A 21,647-nucleotide genomic window follows, 5' to 3' on the forward strand; every position below is an offset into this window, starting at 1 on the left:
TTTAATAAATGCACTGTAAAAATATTCATAGTTTGTAGCACTGTGAATATTATTCACAGGCTTTGGCTTTGAAAGGCAGCGTCATGAAATTCCGATTTTTTCCCCTCTAGGTGACTACTGCAACCTCCCCCTCTACATGAAGTCAGATCCCTTCTTCCGAAAGCAGTCGGAGCATCATGACCCATGTCCAGTGGTTCCACCGCGCGAAGCCTCTATTCGTGGCCTGGCCCAACGTGCATACCACACCCAGGGCCGTCATGTGACTATGGACTCTGCAAAGCAGCAGGCCCTGACCATGGGCCACTCTGGCCTGTCCAACCTCACTTCCTCTGGTGCTTCCTCTGGAGGAGCAACAGGAGGTGGTTGTGGAGGTAGTGGGGGGATGTCTGCTAGCTCTAGTAGCTCTACACTCCCCCAGAGGACTCTCACCATGCCCGGCTCCTCTGCATCAGTGGCCCAGAGTGCAGCGGCAGCTGCTGCTGCCACTGCCGCAGCTGCTGGGGCATCATCATCCTCCGGTGGAGGGGGGGCAGTAGGGGCCACAGGAGGGACCCCTGGAGGTGCCTCCTCATCCTCCTCCAAGATGGGAGGATCCAGAGACTCTCTCTTGGAGAGCAGCTCCTCGGGCTTAGGCAGACTACAGAAGCAGAGGGATGGAGGGGCAGGGGCCTACTCCAAGTCCTACACACTGGTGTAGCCAGCCATCACCGCGGCCTGTCACTGTAACTCTTTAAAGAATGCTGGTCAAGCCAGCATTTGCCTGGAGCTTCTATGGAGAAGTAGGGTGAGGAACATGCACAGCTGACCCGTCAGTGCCTGCGCTGTGCCAGGCTGCAGGGGGCTGGGTGGGTTCCCATCGACACTACTGTATGAAGGGGTCAGAGTTGGCTCTCCACAGCACAGGGGTTTGCCTTTCTTTCTGCCTGATTGCTTTCTATTATTATTGCCATCTTTCTCTCTTCTTATTTCATCACCCTGGAAATCACTTGCCAAGACATAAATGATTTTATCCGTTCACTTCATATTTTCATCTTCTGGTAAGGACACTATACTTATGCACAAAATGCTTTCACCATGCACTGTCTTGTCTTCTGAATCAAGACAGTCGTAGAATGAACTAGGTTGCTTGAGTTTCACACATGTGTGTTAAGGTTTTTAGGTTTTTAAATGTTACTTTTCTGGTCCCTGATGGAAGAAGAGCTCATATCACAGCATTGTGCCATGGTGGGATGCTTTTACTGTATGCATAAACCACCAAGCTTGGGGTTGCACTGTCTCTGAGAGGTTACTCCATCATGGATTCATACATTAAAGGCAGTGGAAGGACTGTCATCTCAATACCAGTTTTAAGACAAGGGGGGAATTTTCTTATACATGCAATGGATGACACAGCATAGTGGTCTTAACTGATGCTTTTATAAACAGACTCAAGGCAGAGCCGATAGAAAATGTCAAGCATCATCAAATGAAAGAAAATTTCAAAGGTTTTGGGTTTTTTTCAGCGGTTTTCTGTTTATTTTTCTGATGACGGAAATATAATCTCGTGCACTAAGAAAAAGATAGAATGAATCCAAGTTTCATAAACCTTCACAAGCCTGCGAGTGTGTGTGTGTGGGTGTATATGTGTAAATATATATATGTATACATGTGGCAGGCACACACCAACAGTTTTTATTAACAATCAATCTGTATGCTGACCTCTTGGGCAGACACCTGTATCAAATGTGAACAGACCCCCCCACAATGTTCATTTTGTACCTTTGAAAGGGGATTTGGGGACAGTAACGATGATGCTAACGATGTAAACACTATGATCCTAATTTGGTCCAGCATTTTCACCTTTGTTTTACTACGTGTGATTGACAGCGTTACATAGGAAGTGGGGAATACTGAGGAGGAAGTTGCTTCAAGGTAGAGCAACTAGAGATAAGGCAGAGTTTGCTTTCAGAGCGAAGAGAGACCCTTTTACGATTCATCACGGTGTCACAATACCATTATCATTTCAACTCATTTGGCCCCTTTACCCATTTTATCCCTTTCTATCCTCCCCCACCTTCGCTTCCCCCCCATCATATCCATACAGTGTCACTGTGACCTTCTGCTAGCATACAGGCTAGTTGAAAAGACCGACTGAGAGAAGAGGTCCAATATGCACAGAAACAAGGCAGAAATGCTGTTTGACGTTCAATGACAACTTGAATGGAGAAGTACAGCAAAATTTATAGAGATGTATACAAGAAAAATCACATTTATATGAAGTGATCTTGAATTTATGAACGGACAATGACTTTGAGATTATAGACAGGCATAGATCAAGTGTTAAAAAGAATTTGCAGTTGTGTTGGGGAAACGGGGAATGGGTTACAAAGCAGAGAGATAACATTTTTCTTCAAGACTTAAAAGATGTGTTTTCAAGTCCCTCCACCTCACTGAAATTGATTTTTAGCTTTATGAATGGTACTGTAACAGTTTTTATCTTCCCCATTTCTTCTCCCAAAGCTTAATCCCATTACAAAGATCGTTCCAAAAAAAAATTGAGTTGCTCCAAATGTTTTGCAATGGTAAAAAAGTAACATCAGGGCTCTCGCAATAGAAAAAATAAAAAGATATGATATATGTTTGTTTTCAAAAGTATGTACATATATATTTCTATTCAAATATATAGCAAATATATGAATAATAAAAAAAAGCAGAGAAATATAGAAACCGTTCTAATTGAAAATATATATAAAAGATCACAAGACAATCGCTCAGAGTGAAAAACTGCAAGATGGAAGGAAGGAAGGAAAAAGGAAGAGGGAAGTTTAAACGGGTAGCACAACCACAGACAGGAGTTGTTGGGGAGAGCGGTAACGGTGTGAAAGAAGGTGAAACTGAAGTTTGAGGAATGGTACAATGCCCCTTGTGATTTTGTAAATGTTCCAGCTGCGGCTCCTGTGCGGCAGCTGAGAGGACAAGCACAGTAAAAGTCGAATTATAGTGTGAGATTGTGTCGCTGGTTAACTGTGGTCTACGGCTCAGTGCAGAAAGTGTGGTGTTGAAAAAGAAAACAGTCAAACAAGGACAGCCTATACAGTGAGTGAGCCTATTGTAATATGTTGTATTGTACCTTCCAAAGGTGTGTTCACAAACGCAATGCCATTATTTGAATATGAGTTCACGAAGACACAGACCGACAAGTATTTTCTGTTTCTTATCTGTGTCACTGCGAGTCCTGCCCAGGACCGCAGGCCATTAAATACACCACACAGTCAAACTGCTCATACATGTATTCACGTTCCCTTTGATTTTAAATCTAGACAGAAGAGTAATGATTTTTGCTTCCCATTGCAGATGGATATTTCACTTCTCATTTTGGCCTTTATCTTTCAAGTTATGCAAATACTTGTTTTGGGGAATGGGACAGGTCTGTTTTAGAAACCGAAAACACAGGCTTCCTTACTCTGGTCGTATGGATATTGGATGGAGTGATAAAATAAACTGCCCACCCTGCTTTCCCAGTGAAGTTGCTCAGTGTACAAACACTGATCCACCGTCAGTTTGTACAAAGTAAATGCAATGTCCATCTTGGAAGGAAATTTCCACCCTGCTACTTTTATACTGATTTAATCATTAATGTGGTGCATAAGGTACTCCAAGATCATTTTTTAAGAGTAACATATATTTTGTTGTATTCTAGTACTTGAATACTGTTTTGATTTATGCCTTTGACCTTTATAATAGCCTTCATTAAACTAGACTATTATAATAGTCCTTAGATGAAAATAAGTAAATAATAGATGTCAACCTATTTTGGTTTAATTTAAAAATATATGCTGCTATAAATAATAATCTATTATTGTATTAAAAGAGATCAGCACAGTACAGTTAAAGTTCTTTTCATTTTATACAATGACTGCAAATCTATCAGCAGCAGCTTATCTCAACATTTCCCAAGTTATCTGCATTTTTTTCTCTAATTACGACGTTCAAATGATGGATTAGTGTTTGGGTGGATTCCTCCTTGAAGTGCAGCAGCATTCTTTCAAACTGACTTAGTCTGTGTTTGTGAGGCCAACTTCACGCGCTATTTCCACCACCCTTTCCACATCTGCCCAACCAATCAGATGTCCCCCTCTCACTGTTCCCTTCTGCCCGCCTATACAACTTAAATTCTACTCCATAATAGAAGACTTGTGTACATAGGAAAGTGTTTTGTATAAATGACTACTATTTTCGACATCTTCACTAGAAACCAGGGCACAATGTAAACTCTGAACTCAAGTTATTGTAATGAAACAGAAGAGGACTTAATGAAAAATTATATAATTAAAAAACACACTGCTTTATCTTGATTTATGGACCAGTTGAAACATGTCAGAGTGGACCATGCATAGTTTCCAATCTTGATTTCTTCTTTTACAGAACATTTGGTTGCATTGTTTCCTTTTTTTAATCGTTTGTTTCCTCTTTTTTTACTTTGTCACAAGTTGCTTGGTTTAAAGTTTGCCTTTTTTTTCTAACTCCACTTTTTGGGGGGAGGACAGCAGCATTGCATGTTCTGAAAATTTTGCTGGTTATAAAAGACAAAGGGAAATGGTGATTGAACAATTGAAAAGGGGGTTAATTAAAACATTTTAAAAATGCAGAGGTTGTTCCTTAAACTTTTATGGGGAAACATTGCTTCAATTTGCAATTGCTTGTGTTTAACTCTACATTTTCTTTTCTATGAAAACAAACAAAAAACAGAAAAAGAGTACTCAACACCTTGTGCAATAAAGCTATCTTTTTATGAACTGTGATGATGTGCTCCATTCTTTCAGAGCTGTGTTGCATTTTAGGTTCATAGGAATAGTGTAAATGCAATCCCTCCATATGCTCTTCACAATATACCGCCATCAAAGAGTATATTATAGAGTTGACCTAAACTACAGTGTCTCTTTGACCACATCTACATGATCTTTTTCACTTCCACTCACTGAGCCTCACATGAAACTGTCCTGGTAGTTGTTGTAGTGTCTGGTTGCCTGCACAATCCCACCTCTGGATGTCAACCTGTGGATTGTTGTGCTTGCAGGATCCTCAGCAGAGGTCTGTACTACGAAGCGAGTTATACATACCCTGGATATATTTCCGAGATCCAGCTGAACTTAACTTAAATAATCGCAGTCAGGCTAAGTGGTCACACAAAGCTGGTTATCAACTCATTAAAGGTTCAGTGTGTAGAATTTAGTGATATCTTGTGAATGTTGCATGTTACAGCTGAATACTCCTCATCTCACCCTCCCCTTCCCAACATAAAAGAGAACCTGTGGTGAACTTCAGTTTTCATGAAAGCTCAAATGTTTTAGTTTGTCCAGTCTGGACGACAATAAAAAACATAGAGGAACCCCTCCATGTAAATATTAGGGGCCTATTCTATGGTAAAGAAAACAACAATTCATACAATTTAGATGAAACACACCAGTGAAAACATCACTAATATTATTTCATATCATCTAAATCTTACACACCGAACCTTTAAGTTAACCCAGGTGTTTACTGTGTATGACCAATCACAGACATGGACAAGTCGGACAGCAGAGCTTCATAATCCACAATAAGGATCAAACTGTTATATGATAAATATACGGAGAGAACAAAAACATTATCCAGAATAAAAGCAACATCGAAAAAAATTATCTGGTTGTGTGAATGTGTGACCATTGGGAAAAAATATATTACGTGACCACGAAATAACGTTTGGGACCGAGATAAATAACTCGGGGCCACAGGACATAAATGTTATACCCCAACAAGACCTGTGGAACTGAAGGGAAGAAGCCTCATGGATGAGATGAAATGTTTCTCTGAATCACATGATGTAGCATTGATAATGACACACACTGTCTTCTGTGGCGGAAATTTCTATATGGACCTATTTCTATACATTTCTTTTGTATAAAAGAGAGATTGAGATGTACTGGGTGAGTTAACGGCAACTTAACCAACCAAACATTGTTTTAAACTTCCCATATCCTTCCCTTTAAGGAGAGTGTAGTCTCATTTTGGTGAGGGAGAGAGGGGGAGGGAGGGATGGAGGCTGTCACAAGGTAAATCTATATCTTTCGTAAAGATGCTCATCAGAGTAGGTCAAATGATTCTGTGGGTGTCTGAAGACCCTGGCCCTCCTCTGGGACCCTAACAATCCACACCAACTCCAGGGGATCCTCTAAGAACACTGATGTCACGTTTCAAAGGACTTGATTGGTCAGTGGGCGGAGCTTTTATACAGGTTTGCACCATAGACTGTATATAAAGGTTTGCACTGATCCCACCTTTCCTCCTTTAAATATGGAAGAATAGAAATCATGATGGCGCCTCCCTCTGGAGAGATGGCCACACAGCAGCTGGTCCAGGAGCAGCTCTGTCTCCAAACAAACAGCTGATCTCAGACTTTTCTCTTCTGTGAACTTTCGGTGAGTCCACCAATCACTTTACCTCTTTCTAGACATTTGTTTGAGAAGATGTTTCACTAGTGGATCAACTACATGTTGTAGGTGAATACCTTTCAGACTTTTTCTTTTCTCACTACTTTATATTGTAATTCTGTGTGTTTACAGAAATGTTTGTTAATTCAACATGAAAAGTTTGTTCGTGGTTAAAGTTGATTCAACATAAAGAAAGGTTTCTGCAGCATCTACACATGTTGAAAAAGAGTCTCTGAATCACTAAGGGTCATGTTTTCATATTGAAGTAACACGTGGTAAATATTCTGTGACTAGGCCGACAGCCTGCTGTCACTACTGAGAATTTTAAAGTCAATGAGGTTTGAAACTCAATTAGAATTGAACAACTATTGTTGAAGAAGGGAACTCTTATATTTTACAAAAAGCGTTATTTCACTGTGATGCATTCAACTTCTCTAAAGATTAATTTTAATGAAATGAGGAAGTAAATCAGGAAGTCACTTTTGGAGGGAAACTGCAAAGGCCTGTCCTGCATTACTTCCCTTGGTGACATTTGATAGGGAGAGATAAGTGTTATATTTAAGCACTATATCATTCATACAATAATGTATTAAAAAATGTAGTTTGATATTTCTCATTGCTTCTGTCAAATGATGTTACATTTTTTTAATCTATTATTGTACGACTGATAAAGTTCTTAAATACAACACTTATCTCTCCTTGTATGTAGTGTGGTAGAACAACAACAACATGCTCAGTGCTTGTCTGTAGCTACATGTGACTTCAATTGTGCTAAATACTTAGCCACTTTTTATTTGCCCTTTAAAAAAAACTGTAAATGACAGGGTAGGCCCCCTATAGGTGTCTACTGCGCATGCGTTCACGGAGGACGGAGACCCGCCATCTTGTCTGCAGTCAGGTACTCTTGCTCTTTTCTGACACCTTGTGGACAAACACTGTTCCAGTTTTTACTTTACTTTGATACTTTGATACATCTAACATTCGTCTAGTCAGAGAAAAGAAGGGGATGCAAATCTCAACAATTATTTAGCTACACAATGGCCACGTTTGTTGATTCAACATGAAAAGTTGTTGATTGAAGTTGACAAAGAATATTTTCTACAGCAGTCACGATTTACATGTTTCAGAAAGAGCCACTGAATCACTGAGGGTCGATATTTTAAACTGATGACTGGGGGTCAACACTGTTGGACAGGAGGACACTCATGCATTTTGTATGAAGAACTATTTTACTGTGACACATTCAGCTTCTCTTGATCCTGACGATGAATAAAATTACATTTTAATGAAAGGAGGAAGTCAATTTTGAAGTCAAGGCCTCACTCGCAAAACTTTTTTCGCGTTCTTTCACTGACTGCACTCTGGAGTTCACATTTACGGTAAGTGTTACGTTCTTGTTTTTTTTGGAGGGATAAAATGTCAGTAGTTTTGTCACCACCGCATAAAATCAAACAGCTGCAAGTTCATTATACTGAACAGATGTTAATTTAAGGTGAATAAATTAGAAATTAGACATCTCATTTATGTTTCACAAGCAAAGTATTGTGTCTGTATTTACTCATATAGCTATTTATTTTGTCTTTTTGATTCTGATCCACACAACCCCTAAGGGTAATTTATCAAAACAAAAAACACTAGGGGGCAGCAATGTGCTACAAAGAAACAGTCCAGGCTGTCAAGAGGATTTTATTCAATTTAATGTTTAATGTTTTTGAAAGATCCACAATCCATTATTTCTTTCCATAATTATTTACTCAAAACACAGTTCATATATAAATTACATCATAATCACAGTCGCTCCCACAGTCACTCTTTTTTTCACAGCACATCAAAACAGACATTCAAATTCAGTTTAATCGTATGCTGTATATTGTTCACATATACTTTCACATTGGGTTTTACAAGCAGCAGTTTGAGATGTAGACTATTGCTGTATGTTAGTGTTTATTCTGTGTCATTAATCCAGGAGCTCTACTAAGTGTTTATCATACCGTTTGAATGTTGGTACATTTATGTGTTCATGTGCTCTTGTGCATATCATCTCAGAGTTCATCCCTCCTTTGGTGAATCGACAAAAGTCCCCATCGGCTTCCTCTCAGGCTCGTTGCACCTACACCATCGTCCCTCTTTGTCCCTCTACTTGCCGTTCTTGTGCTTCTTCTGTTGGAACTTCCTGAAATGGGTCTGGATGGTGGCAGCGGCCTTCTCGACTTCAACAGGGCTAAGCGGTGGAACGACGTGAGCGGTGCACGTCCCATTGCTGGTGCTGGAGTCTGAGCACGACAGGACACATGGGATAGCCAGAGAGGTAGAGGCAATAGCCATGGAGACATAGTCTGTAGCAATGATTGAGTTCAAACACAAGGTTTACATTTGCAGCCTGGATTCGATCGGGCAGTTTTTCTCATTGAAAATTGGATTTGACATCGGATTTGAATCAAACCCCTGACTGGTAACTTTTAAGATGGCAGTTATTTTGGCTGGAAAATAGCTACATTAATTTGATAAAGAGTATTACTTACTCTTTCTGTACACACCCATGCTGTTCCTCCTGAGGCCATCAAACTGTAAATAAAGCAGAACAACTGTTAGACACATTAAGACACATACACTTACTGACGCACAAAGTGATGAGTCAGTCTGGAGGTTCGTGCTCAAGCTGCATCAGATACCAGTCTGGTATGATTATCAGTGCTACAGTCTTATCTGGAAAAACTTTCACATACCACTGATGGTACAAAAATGAATCAGACACGTGCAGACAGAGAGTCACACAGGCAGTGCTCAACTGTACAAAATGTGCCGTGCTGAAGGAATGAGTGTATCCTGTACTGTTCATGTGTGATGGCCTGTGTAACCATTTCTATCTACAGGTAGAATTATGACCTCAATGATAAATCCCCTTGATTGGGATTACAGCTCAGGCTGTGCAGCTGCAGGGAAGCCACAGGCCCTGAGGTCTAGACCGACTTAGCCTGCCTAGACGTCAATTCAACCACGTGCCTGCACTCAGTCCCCAGCGTCATAACCTCATCAGTGAGGTTTTCTGTTTCCTTTCACAGGAAAACGTTAGAGGGAATTTTAACCACCCACGATGCAAGACATCTCTCTTAACCTCAGCCTTTTCATCAGATATGATTTTTATCTTCTGCTTTTCATAGGTAATTGTCATCTCAGTTAATGTGGCCTTGATTAACACCAAATTTGTTAATCCTTCTGTTTACTCTTTTTTTTTTTTTTTTTTTTTTTTTACTGTTTGTCTGTTTATTTGCCTTTTTCATCTTTTATAAAGGTCTAGACTACAGGTGACCTTCAAACCAGTTATTTTAAACTACAGTTCTTGTGTGTTGGACTTCTGAGGTGTGCACTCTTCATTAGAAGTCCATAATGAAAGCCTGAGAAATCGCCAAGGAGGATTTATTGATTCACTGGGTGCTGTTATTCAGAGTGGGTCAAAGGGTCATTGTTAACAGAGTCTGAAGCAAAACTCAACTTTATTTTAGTATATTATGACATTTGGCTGCTGCTGTTTGAGTTCAGAGCCAGAAGTTGAAGTCTTTTAAATCACATTCCCCTGCTTTACTTTTGCAGTCCTCCTCTAAAATGCCAAAGGTAAGAGCAGGACATGTGACCACAGCTTAAATGATCAAAGGCTGAGTCAAGTTTGACTGCTGAACTTTCCACATGCTCTGTCCGACCTTGAGATAACAGAGGATTAGAACTGAGTTAATTTATGAGTAAAAATTCCAGCTACAGCAAGAGGGGAAATCCTCTGTTTGCTCAGAGTGAGAATCAATGTTCCTGAAGTGCAAAAGACGGCAGAAAAAAAAATGTTGGTCATAGTTGTTGATTCAGTCATCTGATTAAGAATGCGTATGTGTTGTATCGAGTCCTTGGTGCATCTGCTGGACTATTAATGTGTCATGAACTTATACTGAGGTACAGATCTCATCACAACTCACCTCATCTGCTTTGCTGCTCCTCCGATTGTGCGACACGGAGTGAACCTGCCAAGGCAAAGGCTGGGACAGCATGTATGGTAAAGGTTCCTGTTGCCGTGCAAACCGTACCCCTATCTGAAAGAGAACGTGAGGGACAAATGATGAAAGATAAGCAACAACCTCATCACAGTTGGTATAAAGTATTTTATTATGTTGAATATCCGTCTCTCACTTGTAAGATTAACTTATCAAATAGATGTGAAAACAATACAAATTGCCTCACAAATGGTCCTGATGAAGAGTTTGGAGATATGTGAAGTTTTGCTGGTTTATAATAAATGTTCAGAAACATTAACATCAGATGATACATAATTAGCAGAAAGGGATAAAAAAAAAAAAAGTAAGTTTTGAAATGAAAAGTTAAGTTTAATATGGCTTATTATATTTAGATGCTGTTGACATAAGCCTAGCCTATTTTTAACCCTAAAAAGTTTTATTGTCAGTATAAACTTTGTTGAACCCTGACTACCCACAGGCTGATTAAATGACAGTTTAAAGTTTGGAGTAAAAACACAAAGTGCCAGTGCTGGACTATATCATGGACAAAAATGATCCCAATTAATGTCAAGTTTAAAGACTGATTTTTGGTCCTGAGTGAAGTTGTGGTTTTAAATTCCTCTGTATGAGCAGGGAATGACAAACAGCAAAACATTTGAACAAATCTGAGGTTAATCAATTATGTGTTATACCTCATCACTGCACTTACACAATAATTAAGCATTACATCGATACGATATTGAACCTTTGTTACATTACTTTTGGTGAAAAGTATATTGTGATATTGTTCGATTGCTCAGCTCAAACACATTATGTCCAATATTCAAACAAAGAAGACATTTGAAAGTAAACAGGACATAAGTATAACACAGATGATAATTGTTAAATCAAGTTTTCATAATAATAATCAATTCTTAACATGATATTCAGTGATGTTGTTATAATAGCTCCTTGCAGTCATCTTACCGATTCTACGACTCTGACCATCATGTACATGGCTGTTAGCATGGTGACCAACATCTTTCCTCTTGTGTTTGTTATTAATCCTTAACTTTATCCTCGTTTTTTAATTGCTCTCCACAGTCCCGCCGAAGGAAAACGTCCACACAGCCGCAGCAATCAGGAATGCAATACAGCGCTGCCCAGGTGAAGGACAGTCGAACACACAGTGCAGAGGATGCCCACCCACACGGGTTCCCTCAGGTACACACACTCACAAACATGCACAGGCACATACACACACTTCACTCTCTCAGTCTCTGACACACGAGGGTAAGACAGCTAAAGAGCTTTGCAGGACAGGAATAGAGAAGCAGTAATCTTTTCCTCTGCACAACACTTATCCCTCAGGTGTGTTTCCACAGTTCCTTGTTTTATTTGGACATGTTGGATTTTCCAAAGAGAATAAACCTTAATGTTAACTTGCATTTTATCCCACTTCTAGTACAAATGTCTTAAGGATAAATATGTTGGCCCATGCGAACGAGTGCAGAGGCAACAAAGAGGTTGACATTTTGACACACTGCTACATAATACTTTATTAGTGAGGCTTTTGTGAAATATTACAACCTAATGGAACTAATAATGTTTATAAGTCATTTACCTGCTTTATTTTACTTTCTATTATTTATGTTAGTCCTCAACTTTTACATGCCAGCCAGTGGCTGGATGCATTTTATTTTTGGGTTGTCCATCTGCCAGTCAATCCCAGTCTTGTAAAGACCTTGAGGGAAATTTCTTCAAATTTGGTATGAAAGCTCACTTGGACAAAAAGATGAACTGGTTAGATTTTGGTGGTCAAAGGTGAAGGTCATTATGACCTTTCAAAACATGTTTTTGGTCTTCTTCTCAGGAACACCTCCAGGGAATTTCCTCAAAATGTGTACAAAGGTTAATTTGGACTAGCAAAACCCTTTGATGCCTTGTGAACTTCTTATCTTTAGAGCTTCCTTTAAAATTCAGCACAAATGCTCACTTAAACTCAGATATTGATTTGATTTGGGTGGTCAAGCATACAACTATTCTGACAACTCAAACTGGATTGCAGTTTTGCAAGTTTGAATCTACTTACATTTATTAACCAGAAAGTAGCATTTCCAGTTAAATCTTAACTCCAAATGTGCAGATCAAATAAGCACAGGTGTTTGAAGACATACTTGTGTATAATGAAGAAACCAAATTTCTTTTGAAATCAGAAGGACATGTAAGTACAGGATATTATTTCATCATTGCATCAAGTACTCTCACTTGAATTTAATTTTCTTTAACAATTGTCTACTCGATCCTGACACAATTTATGTCAAAGGGCTTTCTATGAAAAAGTAGCGTCAGTTTGCCTGTTATCTGTAATAATACCACAGACTGATATCCAGAGATCTCACACGAGTGTAGGTTTGTGTGCGTCATCGTCTGGAGCCTTGGAGACTAGTGCATTTAACTGGTGAATTTCACTAATACATTTCACTATGTGTGGCTGCTGCTGCCCTGGTTATCAAGTTTGAGTATCAAGATTATAATCTGAAGAATTTTCACATAATCACAACTGTGATTTGTTTGTCATGTCTTCCTGTCATGCTTACGTGTTTCCTGATATGTGCTGAGTCCGTCACTTTGCACATATGGGATTACACTGAAGCACTGGAATGTTTCTTATCACTGGATGAAAGGTATAAGAGCTCCCCTGACTGACAGAGACAGATCAAACAGGAAGGATACTCATTTGTTTAACAAGCAATTGTATCAGGACACACAGGTAAGAACATTAGGATTTTTGAATAACAGCTCTTATAGCATTATTGTTTTTTTCGTACTTAGAAATTATATTTGAAACAGCATTATATGCACTTTTGTCTTGAGATAACGTTTGATTTTATTTAAAATGATTGTGTGAACATCCAATATTTAGGATTTCTATTATCTTCAAGATAGACTGAGGAGAGAAAATTCAGTAAGGCTAAAATGCTAAATATCTAAGTATTAAAAAGAAGGAATACCTCAGAAAGCATTTAAAGTATTACAACTAACAAGTACCTAATACCTCAGAACTGAGGACAATATTATTAGTTAGAAGTTAGGGACAAACTCTGTATATACTATACTATGTGAATTAATGAATAAGTATGCTATAATTACTCCCTATCTTAGAATGTGGATATTAGTTATTGAATCCTTTCTGATGAAATCACTAAACTAGTAGTAATTATTTACTAATAATCAAGTAATTCAAATACTCAGGATAACTAAATATTATTATTATTGTTGTTATCACAGTGTTAATCTACCTTTACTTCATGAATAACACAATTGAAAGCATAAATCAGATCACATTTACCTTTATACCCCTACCATCCCTATCATTTGATATTTAACAACTATAAGTATATTTACTCAAGTATAACTTTACATTTTTTTCCAAGAAGTGAAAATGATTCAAGAATACAGAAAAGTTCATCATCTCACAGCCCCTCAGACTCATATAAACTAAACTACATCAATATATGTAAATAAGTAACCAGCTTCAACAGTAAAATACTAATTACTCTTGTTTGCATTTACACTGACAATCTCAGAAAATCATGTTAAATACAAAAACAATGTCTGGGGACATTTCTTCCGCACAATTTGTATACTTTAGAAACGTAATGTACATTATACAGATGAATAAAAGGAGCAGTGCACTATATAGGAAACATTTGAGTAAAATCAGCAAAAAACAAAGTCATTACACACTTGACATTATCCAAACTGATGTTTCACCCTGAGCTCTTCTTAATATAAAAAATTTTACACACTTTCACCGAACTTGACATTAGCGAAGGATAAATAAGTGATCACCATCCCAATTTCTAACTATTTTAAGAATCAAATTAGTAATGTTTCCTCTTTTCAGGCAATGAGGTATAACCACCAATATTGGAAAGTAGCCTACCTTAAAACTGATATAAAGAGCTGAGATCTTAAGTCTGTGAACTGGTAAAAACCTCGAGATAATCACATTCCTAAAACTATCTGTGTGGTGCTCCATCTTTCCGACAGTCTCATGATGTGAAGAAAGGCCATTATATTAGGGTTTTATGTTCAGCCTCATCCATCAGTCATTGTCGTCTTGCATCAGCGAGACATTTCAGGACAAGCCAGTCTCTTCTGTACTCCACAGTGAACAGTTCCCTGAGATAGCAGCTTACAGCTTATTCTCATTTACTGTAAAAAGGAAAATAGATGTTCTCAGCTTTGATACATGTGGTATTGTTGGTTTTAGAAAATTGCAGACTGTGTTGTGTTTCCTTGTTAATGGCACTAATGCTTATGTTACAAATTCTAATCACAGGTTTCCAGTCAGCAAACCACACATTAAGTGATGTGGCTGACTACAGAAACAAAACTTCTCATTTAATACAGAGAAGGGAGACACTCATCTGGAAATGTCTGGATTCCACTCGGTAACAAAGAGGCCGAGCAGCAAGAGGAGAAGTAAGTTTATCTTACTTTCTTTTATTTTTTTGCCACTGCTTCTTAGAAATGTGTTTCGTTTGAATAAATTAATTTTCCTTATTTTGAATAAGAGTGGTGGACTACTGTTTTTAATGAACTATTTCAAAATATTTAATCTTGTACTTTTTCTACATTAAAATGTTTAATGGAGTAATAGATAAGATAAACTCACATTAACCCCTACCTTACAGGAATAACTACAAGTGGAAATAAATATAAAATAAAGAAAACATAAGACTTGTTCAATGGCTTTAGCTGTATTGAGCACATTTGGAGACTTCAACACTTATGGGCTGAGATGATTTGAGTAATCTGATTTTGCTTAAACATGAAAAACATTGTTGTTTTTGCTTTGAATATCAGGTGGACAGTGAAACAGACAAATCAATGGCATATTGTAGAGGTGCTGCTGGAGCAACCCAAGCCAACCCAGACTATTTTACATTTCACTAGATAAAACTATATAAATATGTAAAATTAAAAATGTGACAAATCCACAGGTTAAATTGTTGCTGTCTTGTTTTCTAACTAGAAACTCAAAAGAACAATGTCCAAGCAGAACTTCTACAAAACCTGGGCCTGGATGCCTTCTGGAATACACCACTGGACCCATCATCTATGCTGGACATAAGCACTTGGAATCTGGAGAACCGAGCTCCCCTAGACTCTAAAGATCTGCCAAGGGTTTTCCTCAGACGTCTTTGGTTGCTGAGCCAAGATGCTAGGAGTCCAAGCTGCAAACCTTCAGGTGATGCTCTGATGTCTTTAGATACATCACCTGAGACATTAAATGGGGGAGAAAGCCAGTGTGCCATCAACCCCCTTGATCTAGTTTCAGCCGTCTTTATGTCTGCCAACACCTTCCTTCAGCAGGAGATGACTGAGCACATGGTTCAGTGCCAGTTTGCAGTGCCCCTGGTCCTTCCAAGTATAGATCCAGAAGAAGCTAGCCACTTCCTTCTATGGCCTTTGAGAGGTGTTGTGAGCCAATGGACATCTCAATTTCTGGAAAAAAATGGGAAGGTCCAAGAGGGGAATTTGGCAAGTACATATATGCCAATTGTTTCTTGCGTGAAACTTGGTCAATGTAACGTCTCCAAGTCAAAGGTGCTCAACCACATTATAAGTGGACCCAAATCTTGCAATGACACATTTCTACACAGGGGAATGGATGGAGGTCAGCTGCCTCGAAGACTCTCCAATGGCCTGGTAGAGGTTGGATGGTATCTACCCACAGGGGACACTGCTAGAGATGGTTTCCCTGTCCCTGTGGCCATCTCTAACCTACGAGGTGATGCCAGCAATCATGAGAAATGCCTCACCCTGCTATGTCAAGCTTCTTCTGCTACGATTGTTTTCTGTGGGAATCTTAGAGAGAAAGAAAGACAACTTCTTGCTTCCTGCAAAGATATGGCAAGCAAGCTCATACTGATTGACGTTTCAGACACTGAGAAAAATGAGCACAGTGTTGTGGGGTTTGTTGGAGTTAATCTTGAACAAGCCATGGGGCTACCTGAAGGTTCAGTGCTGCAAGGGGAAGGTTTGAGTGAGGAGGAACTGGCTAATAGGCTCAATGACACCTTGAAAGATCTGTTACCAGATAAACTGAAACTTGTTACACTAGAGGCAGCAGCAAATTTAGCTGTGGAGCTAGGCCTTAATGTGGACGAAGGGACAGTCTGTAAAAAGGCAATGGCCAAAGTGGAGAAAGTATTGAGAGGTTTGGATGAAGGAGCTGCTCAATTCAGGGAGAAACAGCTTCCCTTACAGGGGCCTTGGTGGAGTAAACTGGCAGAAATTGAAAAGAAGGAGAGTAAACAAAGAAAAGAAGGAAAACAAAATGACCCCCAACTACAAAAAGAAAAGAGAGACATCTTGGCTGAGTTGAGAAGCTACAAAATGACCCCAGCAATGAGGACATTCACTAATGCACTTTTCACAACAGATAAAGTGGAGCGGACTTATTTCTTAAATTGGATGAAACTGAGGCTTCAGTCAAAGCAAACGGAAAAGCAAAACATTCAACAAGATCCATCCACAAAACTACAGCCAGATCAGAAAAATGGCATCCTTGAATATTCTGATTACCTCACACAGGGAGCCAATGGCGATGTAGAGGACAGCGACAGTTTCGATACAGATTCAACATTTGAAGAGGACAGGGAAGAGCAGCTGGTAAATGTTGAACTGCAAGTTTCTGACCAACCATGTGACAATGGGAAAGACTTGTCTTCATATGAAGATATAGAACCACACTCAGAGTCCAGACATCAGCCAGTCATAGAGGAGCAGTTATATTTGATGTCAAATGGGAAAGAAATTCAAGGTGGAGAAATACTCTCAATGTCACATAGTTTTGATGAACAACTTCATTTGGAGTCTCAAGAAAATGGAACCTTAAATGGCCTTGGGTCACCACAATATGAACCAGAATCGACACTACCAACACCAGATTCAAATTCTTCTACCAAACAAGAAATGTTCCCAGATGTTTCCGCTGAACCTCAGGTAGCCTGGTGTTTACAGACTTTGGAACCTGATCCATTCTCGTTGGGGCTTGAGCACTTTTTGCGTGAGATGGGCCTAATTTTTGAGCTAACACACATTAGCCCCAGCAATAGGAGCCAGAAAGTGTCGCGTCTTCCTAGCTTAGCTGTAGACCTGCTTTTTTATGGCATTCCACTTGAACTAATGGATGGAGATGCTTCAAACATTCCTATCCGCTGGCTGGGCAGTGTCTTTGCAGAGCTCAAACGACGCCTCCCTCAAAAACAATGTAAGACCCGAGTGCTGACTAATCTGGGAGTACATCATGCAAAGAATGCTGAGGTTCTTTCTGCATTATTTGGGGTGAAATTCCCTGACGGAGGCAAAAAATCAACGAGAGGGGTGTACATGGGTGCTCTTTATCTCCCTGATACCCTTAGAATGGAGATGGGGTGTGATTTTCTTTTGTTAATTGATGTAGAGGGTCTCTGCCCAGTCTCTCAAGACAACACAACAAAGATCCATGACAATGAAATGGCCACTGTTGCCATTGGATTGAGCAATGTTTTAATCCAAAATATTGCTTCAGATGCAAGTTCTGAGTTGGAAACAGACATTGCTTTCATTGTCAATGCCCTTCTACGCATAAAAGAATGTGGCTCCATGCCCAATTGCCAACTCCTAGTCCAAAATGAAAGAATAAACACACTATTACAGGCATCACAGTTAAAGCGTGTTTCTGAGATGCTTCAGACTGAGACTGGTTACAGAGGAACTAACAATGCTGAACAGCCAAATACAAAGACCATAAGCAGTATCACCTATGTCAAAGGGCCATGGTCCAATGTGTCTCTCTCTGAACCAGTCAATGCACAGTACAGTGAGGCTGTGTTAACACTTAAGAAAAACCTCTTTGGGGCATTGATGAAATCTTCCACCACAGGTCTGTCAGAATTCATGCTTCATTTGTCTGCAATCTGGGATGCGGTAAAAGAAGAATCGTTCACCATCGGTTTGCAAAATACTGAAATAGCTTTAGCATTCTCTATATTGTGCACAGAGCTTTCCCAGTGGGAGACTAGTTTACTGGAGCACATGGAAAGCTGGTTTATGGGGGCGGGAAAGAAAATCTTTGCCACAAAAGAAAATGCTCTAGATGCTGAAATCCAAAATGACCTTCTGAATGAGTTGAAGGATGAAGGCAGAGAGGAGGTCAAATCAGAAGTGGACAAACTCAGGTCAAAAGTTGAGGCTTATTTGATGAAAGATGATGTTTTGAAAGAGAGAGCTGAAACGTTCAGGCCGATCCTAATGAGCAATATGGGTGACCTCCAGGATAAAGTAACTGAAGACATAACACAAAGGTTGGCGACGGTCGGTGAGAGCCATTGCTCTTCCATACAGGTGAAGAAATTTGAGACCTTGCTGGAAAAAGAACAAGAGTCCAAGGTACATGCACTGGTAGAGAACAGCATTTCAACCAAACTCCTCCTTCAAGATGAAAAACTAGAAGAGGAGTTTGAGGGTGTGTGGAGTAATTTACTGTCTAGCTTTGACTTCAGGCCTTCAGAGACAGATGATATAACTGCTAGAGTGACAGAGATTCTAAGACTGAATCTGATCAGCCAGGGTCTCCTGAAACACATTAAAAAAATTGAAGTCATTGGCCAGAACAAGACAGCCAGCTTCCAAGTTTGTGATGAGCACTTTGGATACCGCAGCAGATTAAAGCACATGTTTGAGGACAACAACAGACAACAGAGGTTAAAAGCTCAACAGGTAGCAAGCAGTGTGATAGAAGAATACAATCACTTTGTAGCAGAAAAATCTCTCTTACCAGCAGACTTTTCTGACAGATACATCACAGAAATGTTAGGGAATGTTGAAAAATCTTTGAAGGAAAAATCGATGGAAATCAAATCAGCCTTTGAAGTGGATCTGAAAGTGTATCTCTGTAGTTTAGCATGCCAAGACTTCCAGAAAGTGCACGACCGCTTTGCAAAAGACACAGAGCTTTTGACATTTATCACTGCGACAAAGAGTTCATACCTTTCAAAGTTTATCTACCGCTTCAGGAAGAGAGATCAGTGTCAGAGGGTGGCCGAAGCATTCACCTCCATGGTCCTCAAACCCACAGTATTGGACTATATCTACAGACCACTGGGGATGCGCACTGTAGAAGAAATTCAAGCCAAAGAACAGCAGTATCAGTCCTCATGTGCGTTCAGCCAACACTTGCTGGAAGAGCTGATAAATAAAGACCACTTTGAAAGCTTTCTGGAGTACCTGCTTTCCTATGACAGCTTCAGACTGAGCAAGATCCAGGAGACAGTGGTGGCTCATCTCTCTGAATCACCCAACTTGGATAAATGGAGGCAAAAGAGACTTGGAGACATTGTGGGAAAGATTGCAGCAGCAGTGAGCGAAACAGCAGAAGGTACAAATGGAGTCCTGAGTGATACAAAGCCACTGCTGGAGAGAGTGTGCCTCATTTTAGAGAGTGACGGAAATGTGGATGTCACCAGGGCCTCTCTGGATGGACCCCTCTTCAGTATTACCACAGAATGGGATCGTTTTGTCACATGTTTAATGGAGTTACTGGCTGCGATGCGGTTGGAACTTGCCCAGGAGTTCTCCCAAACTGTGGATGTCACCCAACTTCTTAATTGCCTTCCTATTCAGCCACATTACTCTCTGTTGGACAGAGTGAGAGGCTGTGGAAAGCAATGTCCTTTCTGCAGAGCCCCCTGCGAGGTGCAGGGAAAGGGACATGAGGTTCACAGTGCTCTGCTCCACAGACCTAAAGAATTGCTACCTTATGACTTGTGCTCTGTGTCTTGTTGTCCTGAAAGCATGATTCTGAGTAACCTAGGCCAGAACAAGGACACACAGAATCCATCTGTGGCATGCAAGGACCTCCTCTCCCTCCGTCCAGACTGGAACAACTACCCTGAGGACCCAGACAGTCAGATGCCCTCTGCTTACTGGAGGTACTATGTGTTTTTGTTTTTTTAGACATCATTATAATTATTGTAAATACTGTAGTAAATTATCTCACATCATCCTTATTTTATATACCAGTATATATGTGTCAGATAAGCTAAATATGCTTTCATTTGCAGGTATGTGTTGGTGAGGTACAAAGACAAGTTTGCAAAGGAATATGAGAGGGAGCCAGCAAATATCCCTGAGGAGTGGATGAAGATCACTAAGGAGGAAGCTTTAGACAGTCTGAAGGAAGCATTCCTCACTAAACAGAACTGATATGCGACCTGCCTTCTGTTTTGTGCCATATTGACTCTAAGATGACATTTTGTCGATTAAGTTCAGATTTGATCTTTGTTTAGGAGTCTTTCAGTTGTCAGAGATGTTAATGGTGGTGGTGATGGACAAAAAATCTATCACATGAACCATTTTTTCACTTGTTTGTCGTTTAACTTTTTCATTGTATTAAGAACACAGTACTGTTTCTGTAAAGATCCTTATAAAATGTATTCTGAAAGTTGATGCATTATTATCTCACTCTACTTCCTCATGATCGGACAGTAGGACAATTTAAATATTAAAATTGTTTAAACCTTTATTTAAAAAGAAATATGAAGTTATGATGCTATATCTTCACCCTGATGATTTTTTTATAGTATTAAAATGTCAACAGAAACAAATGACTATTTGCAGCATTTTTTTTTCTGTCTTTGCTTCATTGAAATACAATGCCAACACAAGTAATGTCTACTAAAATTAGCCCCACAGTTCATACCACATTGGGTTGTAATAGAATTTAATTTTCCTGCAGATTACCATTTTAAATATTATATTCTGTATTTAAAATCCAGATTTCTTGCCTACAAAGCTGAGATCATTATAGCATTAGAGGATAAACCAGGAGTGCACAATGTGGGATAATGTGCATCCCACAGATTCACAGAGAGTTTCATCCACCAAATGTTCTTGAAATATTTCATCTTATTTAGTTGTGGCATACAATGTTTTACAAATGTTATATCTCTGCATCACATTATAACATTAACACACTGTGATGTCTGCTATCCACCATGGAACTGTGCAATGAAAACTCTAAAGAGTGAAATCCACAAGAGGGCAATGAAGGATGGAGAAATTTCCGAAATGTAATAGCAGGGATCATTGGTTTGTATCTGCATGCTGAACCTTACTTGTTATCCCTAACTATGATTTATTAATCCTTCCATGCATTCATTCA

At 39.4% G+C, this 21,647-nt stretch overlaps 3 protein-coding genes across 6 annotated transcripts in view; 2 read left to right on the top strand and 1 right to left on the bottom strand.

Annotated features, from left to right (window-relative positions):
* The window catches only part of dscaml1 (Down syndrome cell adhesion molecule like 1), a 98,428-nt gene extending 93,653 nt beyond the window's left edge, over positions 1-4,775 (top strand). For both annotated transcript variants that reach the window (XM_069534362.1, XM_069534363.1), the window contains exon 35: positions 111-4,775. In XM_069534362.1, coding sequence (XP_069390463.1) covers positions 111-697 — 587 coding nt within the window. In that variant the 3' untranslated portion in view covers positions 698-4,775. The remainder of the gene's footprint in view (positions 1-110) is intronic.
* Positions 4,776-8,133: 3,358 nt separating this feature from the next.
* Positions 8,134-11,616, bottom strand: LOC138412011 (uncharacterized). Of its 2 annotated transcripts, none has more exons than XM_069534304.1 (4): positions 11,414-11,616; positions 10,412-10,525; positions 8,972-9,014; positions 8,134-8,722 (listed from the first exon to the last, which is right to left on the bottom strand). In XM_069534304.1, the coding sequence occupies exons 1-4, from the start codon at positions 11,465-11,467 to the stop codon at positions 8,586-8,588; spliced, it is 348 nt and encodes a 115-aa protein (XP_069390405.1). In that variant the 5' UTR covers positions 11,468-11,616; the 3' UTR covers positions 8,134-8,585. The 2 variants fall into 2 exon arrangements, with proteins under 2 accessions (XP_069390405.1, XP_069390404.1); XM_069534303.1 differs by having other exon boundaries at positions 8,134-8,785.
* On the top strand, positions 11,526-21,105 carry gvin1l2 (GTPase, very large interferon inducible 1-like 2). 2 transcript variants are annotated; one of them, XM_020087976.2, is made up of 4 exons: positions 11,526-11,650; positions 14,846-14,917; positions 15,471-20,415; positions 20,548-21,105. In XM_020087976.2, exons 2-4 carry the CDS (start codon positions 14,869-14,871, stop codon positions 20,687-20,689), a joined length of 5,136 nt encoding a protein of 1,711 aa, XP_019943535.2. In that variant the 5' UTR covers positions 11,526-11,650; positions 14,846-14,868; the 3' UTR covers positions 20,690-21,105. The 2 variants fall into 2 exon arrangements, with proteins under 2 accessions (XP_019943535.2, XP_019943537.2); XM_020087978.2 differs by lacking the exon at positions 11,526-11,650 and adding an exon at positions 11,802-13,199 and having other exon boundaries at positions 14,775-14,917.
* Positions 21,106-21,647: the final 542 nt, after the last annotated feature.

Source organism: Paralichthys olivaceus, chromosome 11 (assembly GCF_024713975.1).
Source record: "Paralichthys olivaceus isolate ysfri-2021 chromosome 11, ASM2471397v2, whole genome shotgun sequence".
Classification (NCBI taxonomy): domain Eukaryota; kingdom Metazoa; phylum Chordata; class Actinopteri; order Pleuronectiformes; family Paralichthyidae; genus Paralichthys; species Paralichthys olivaceus.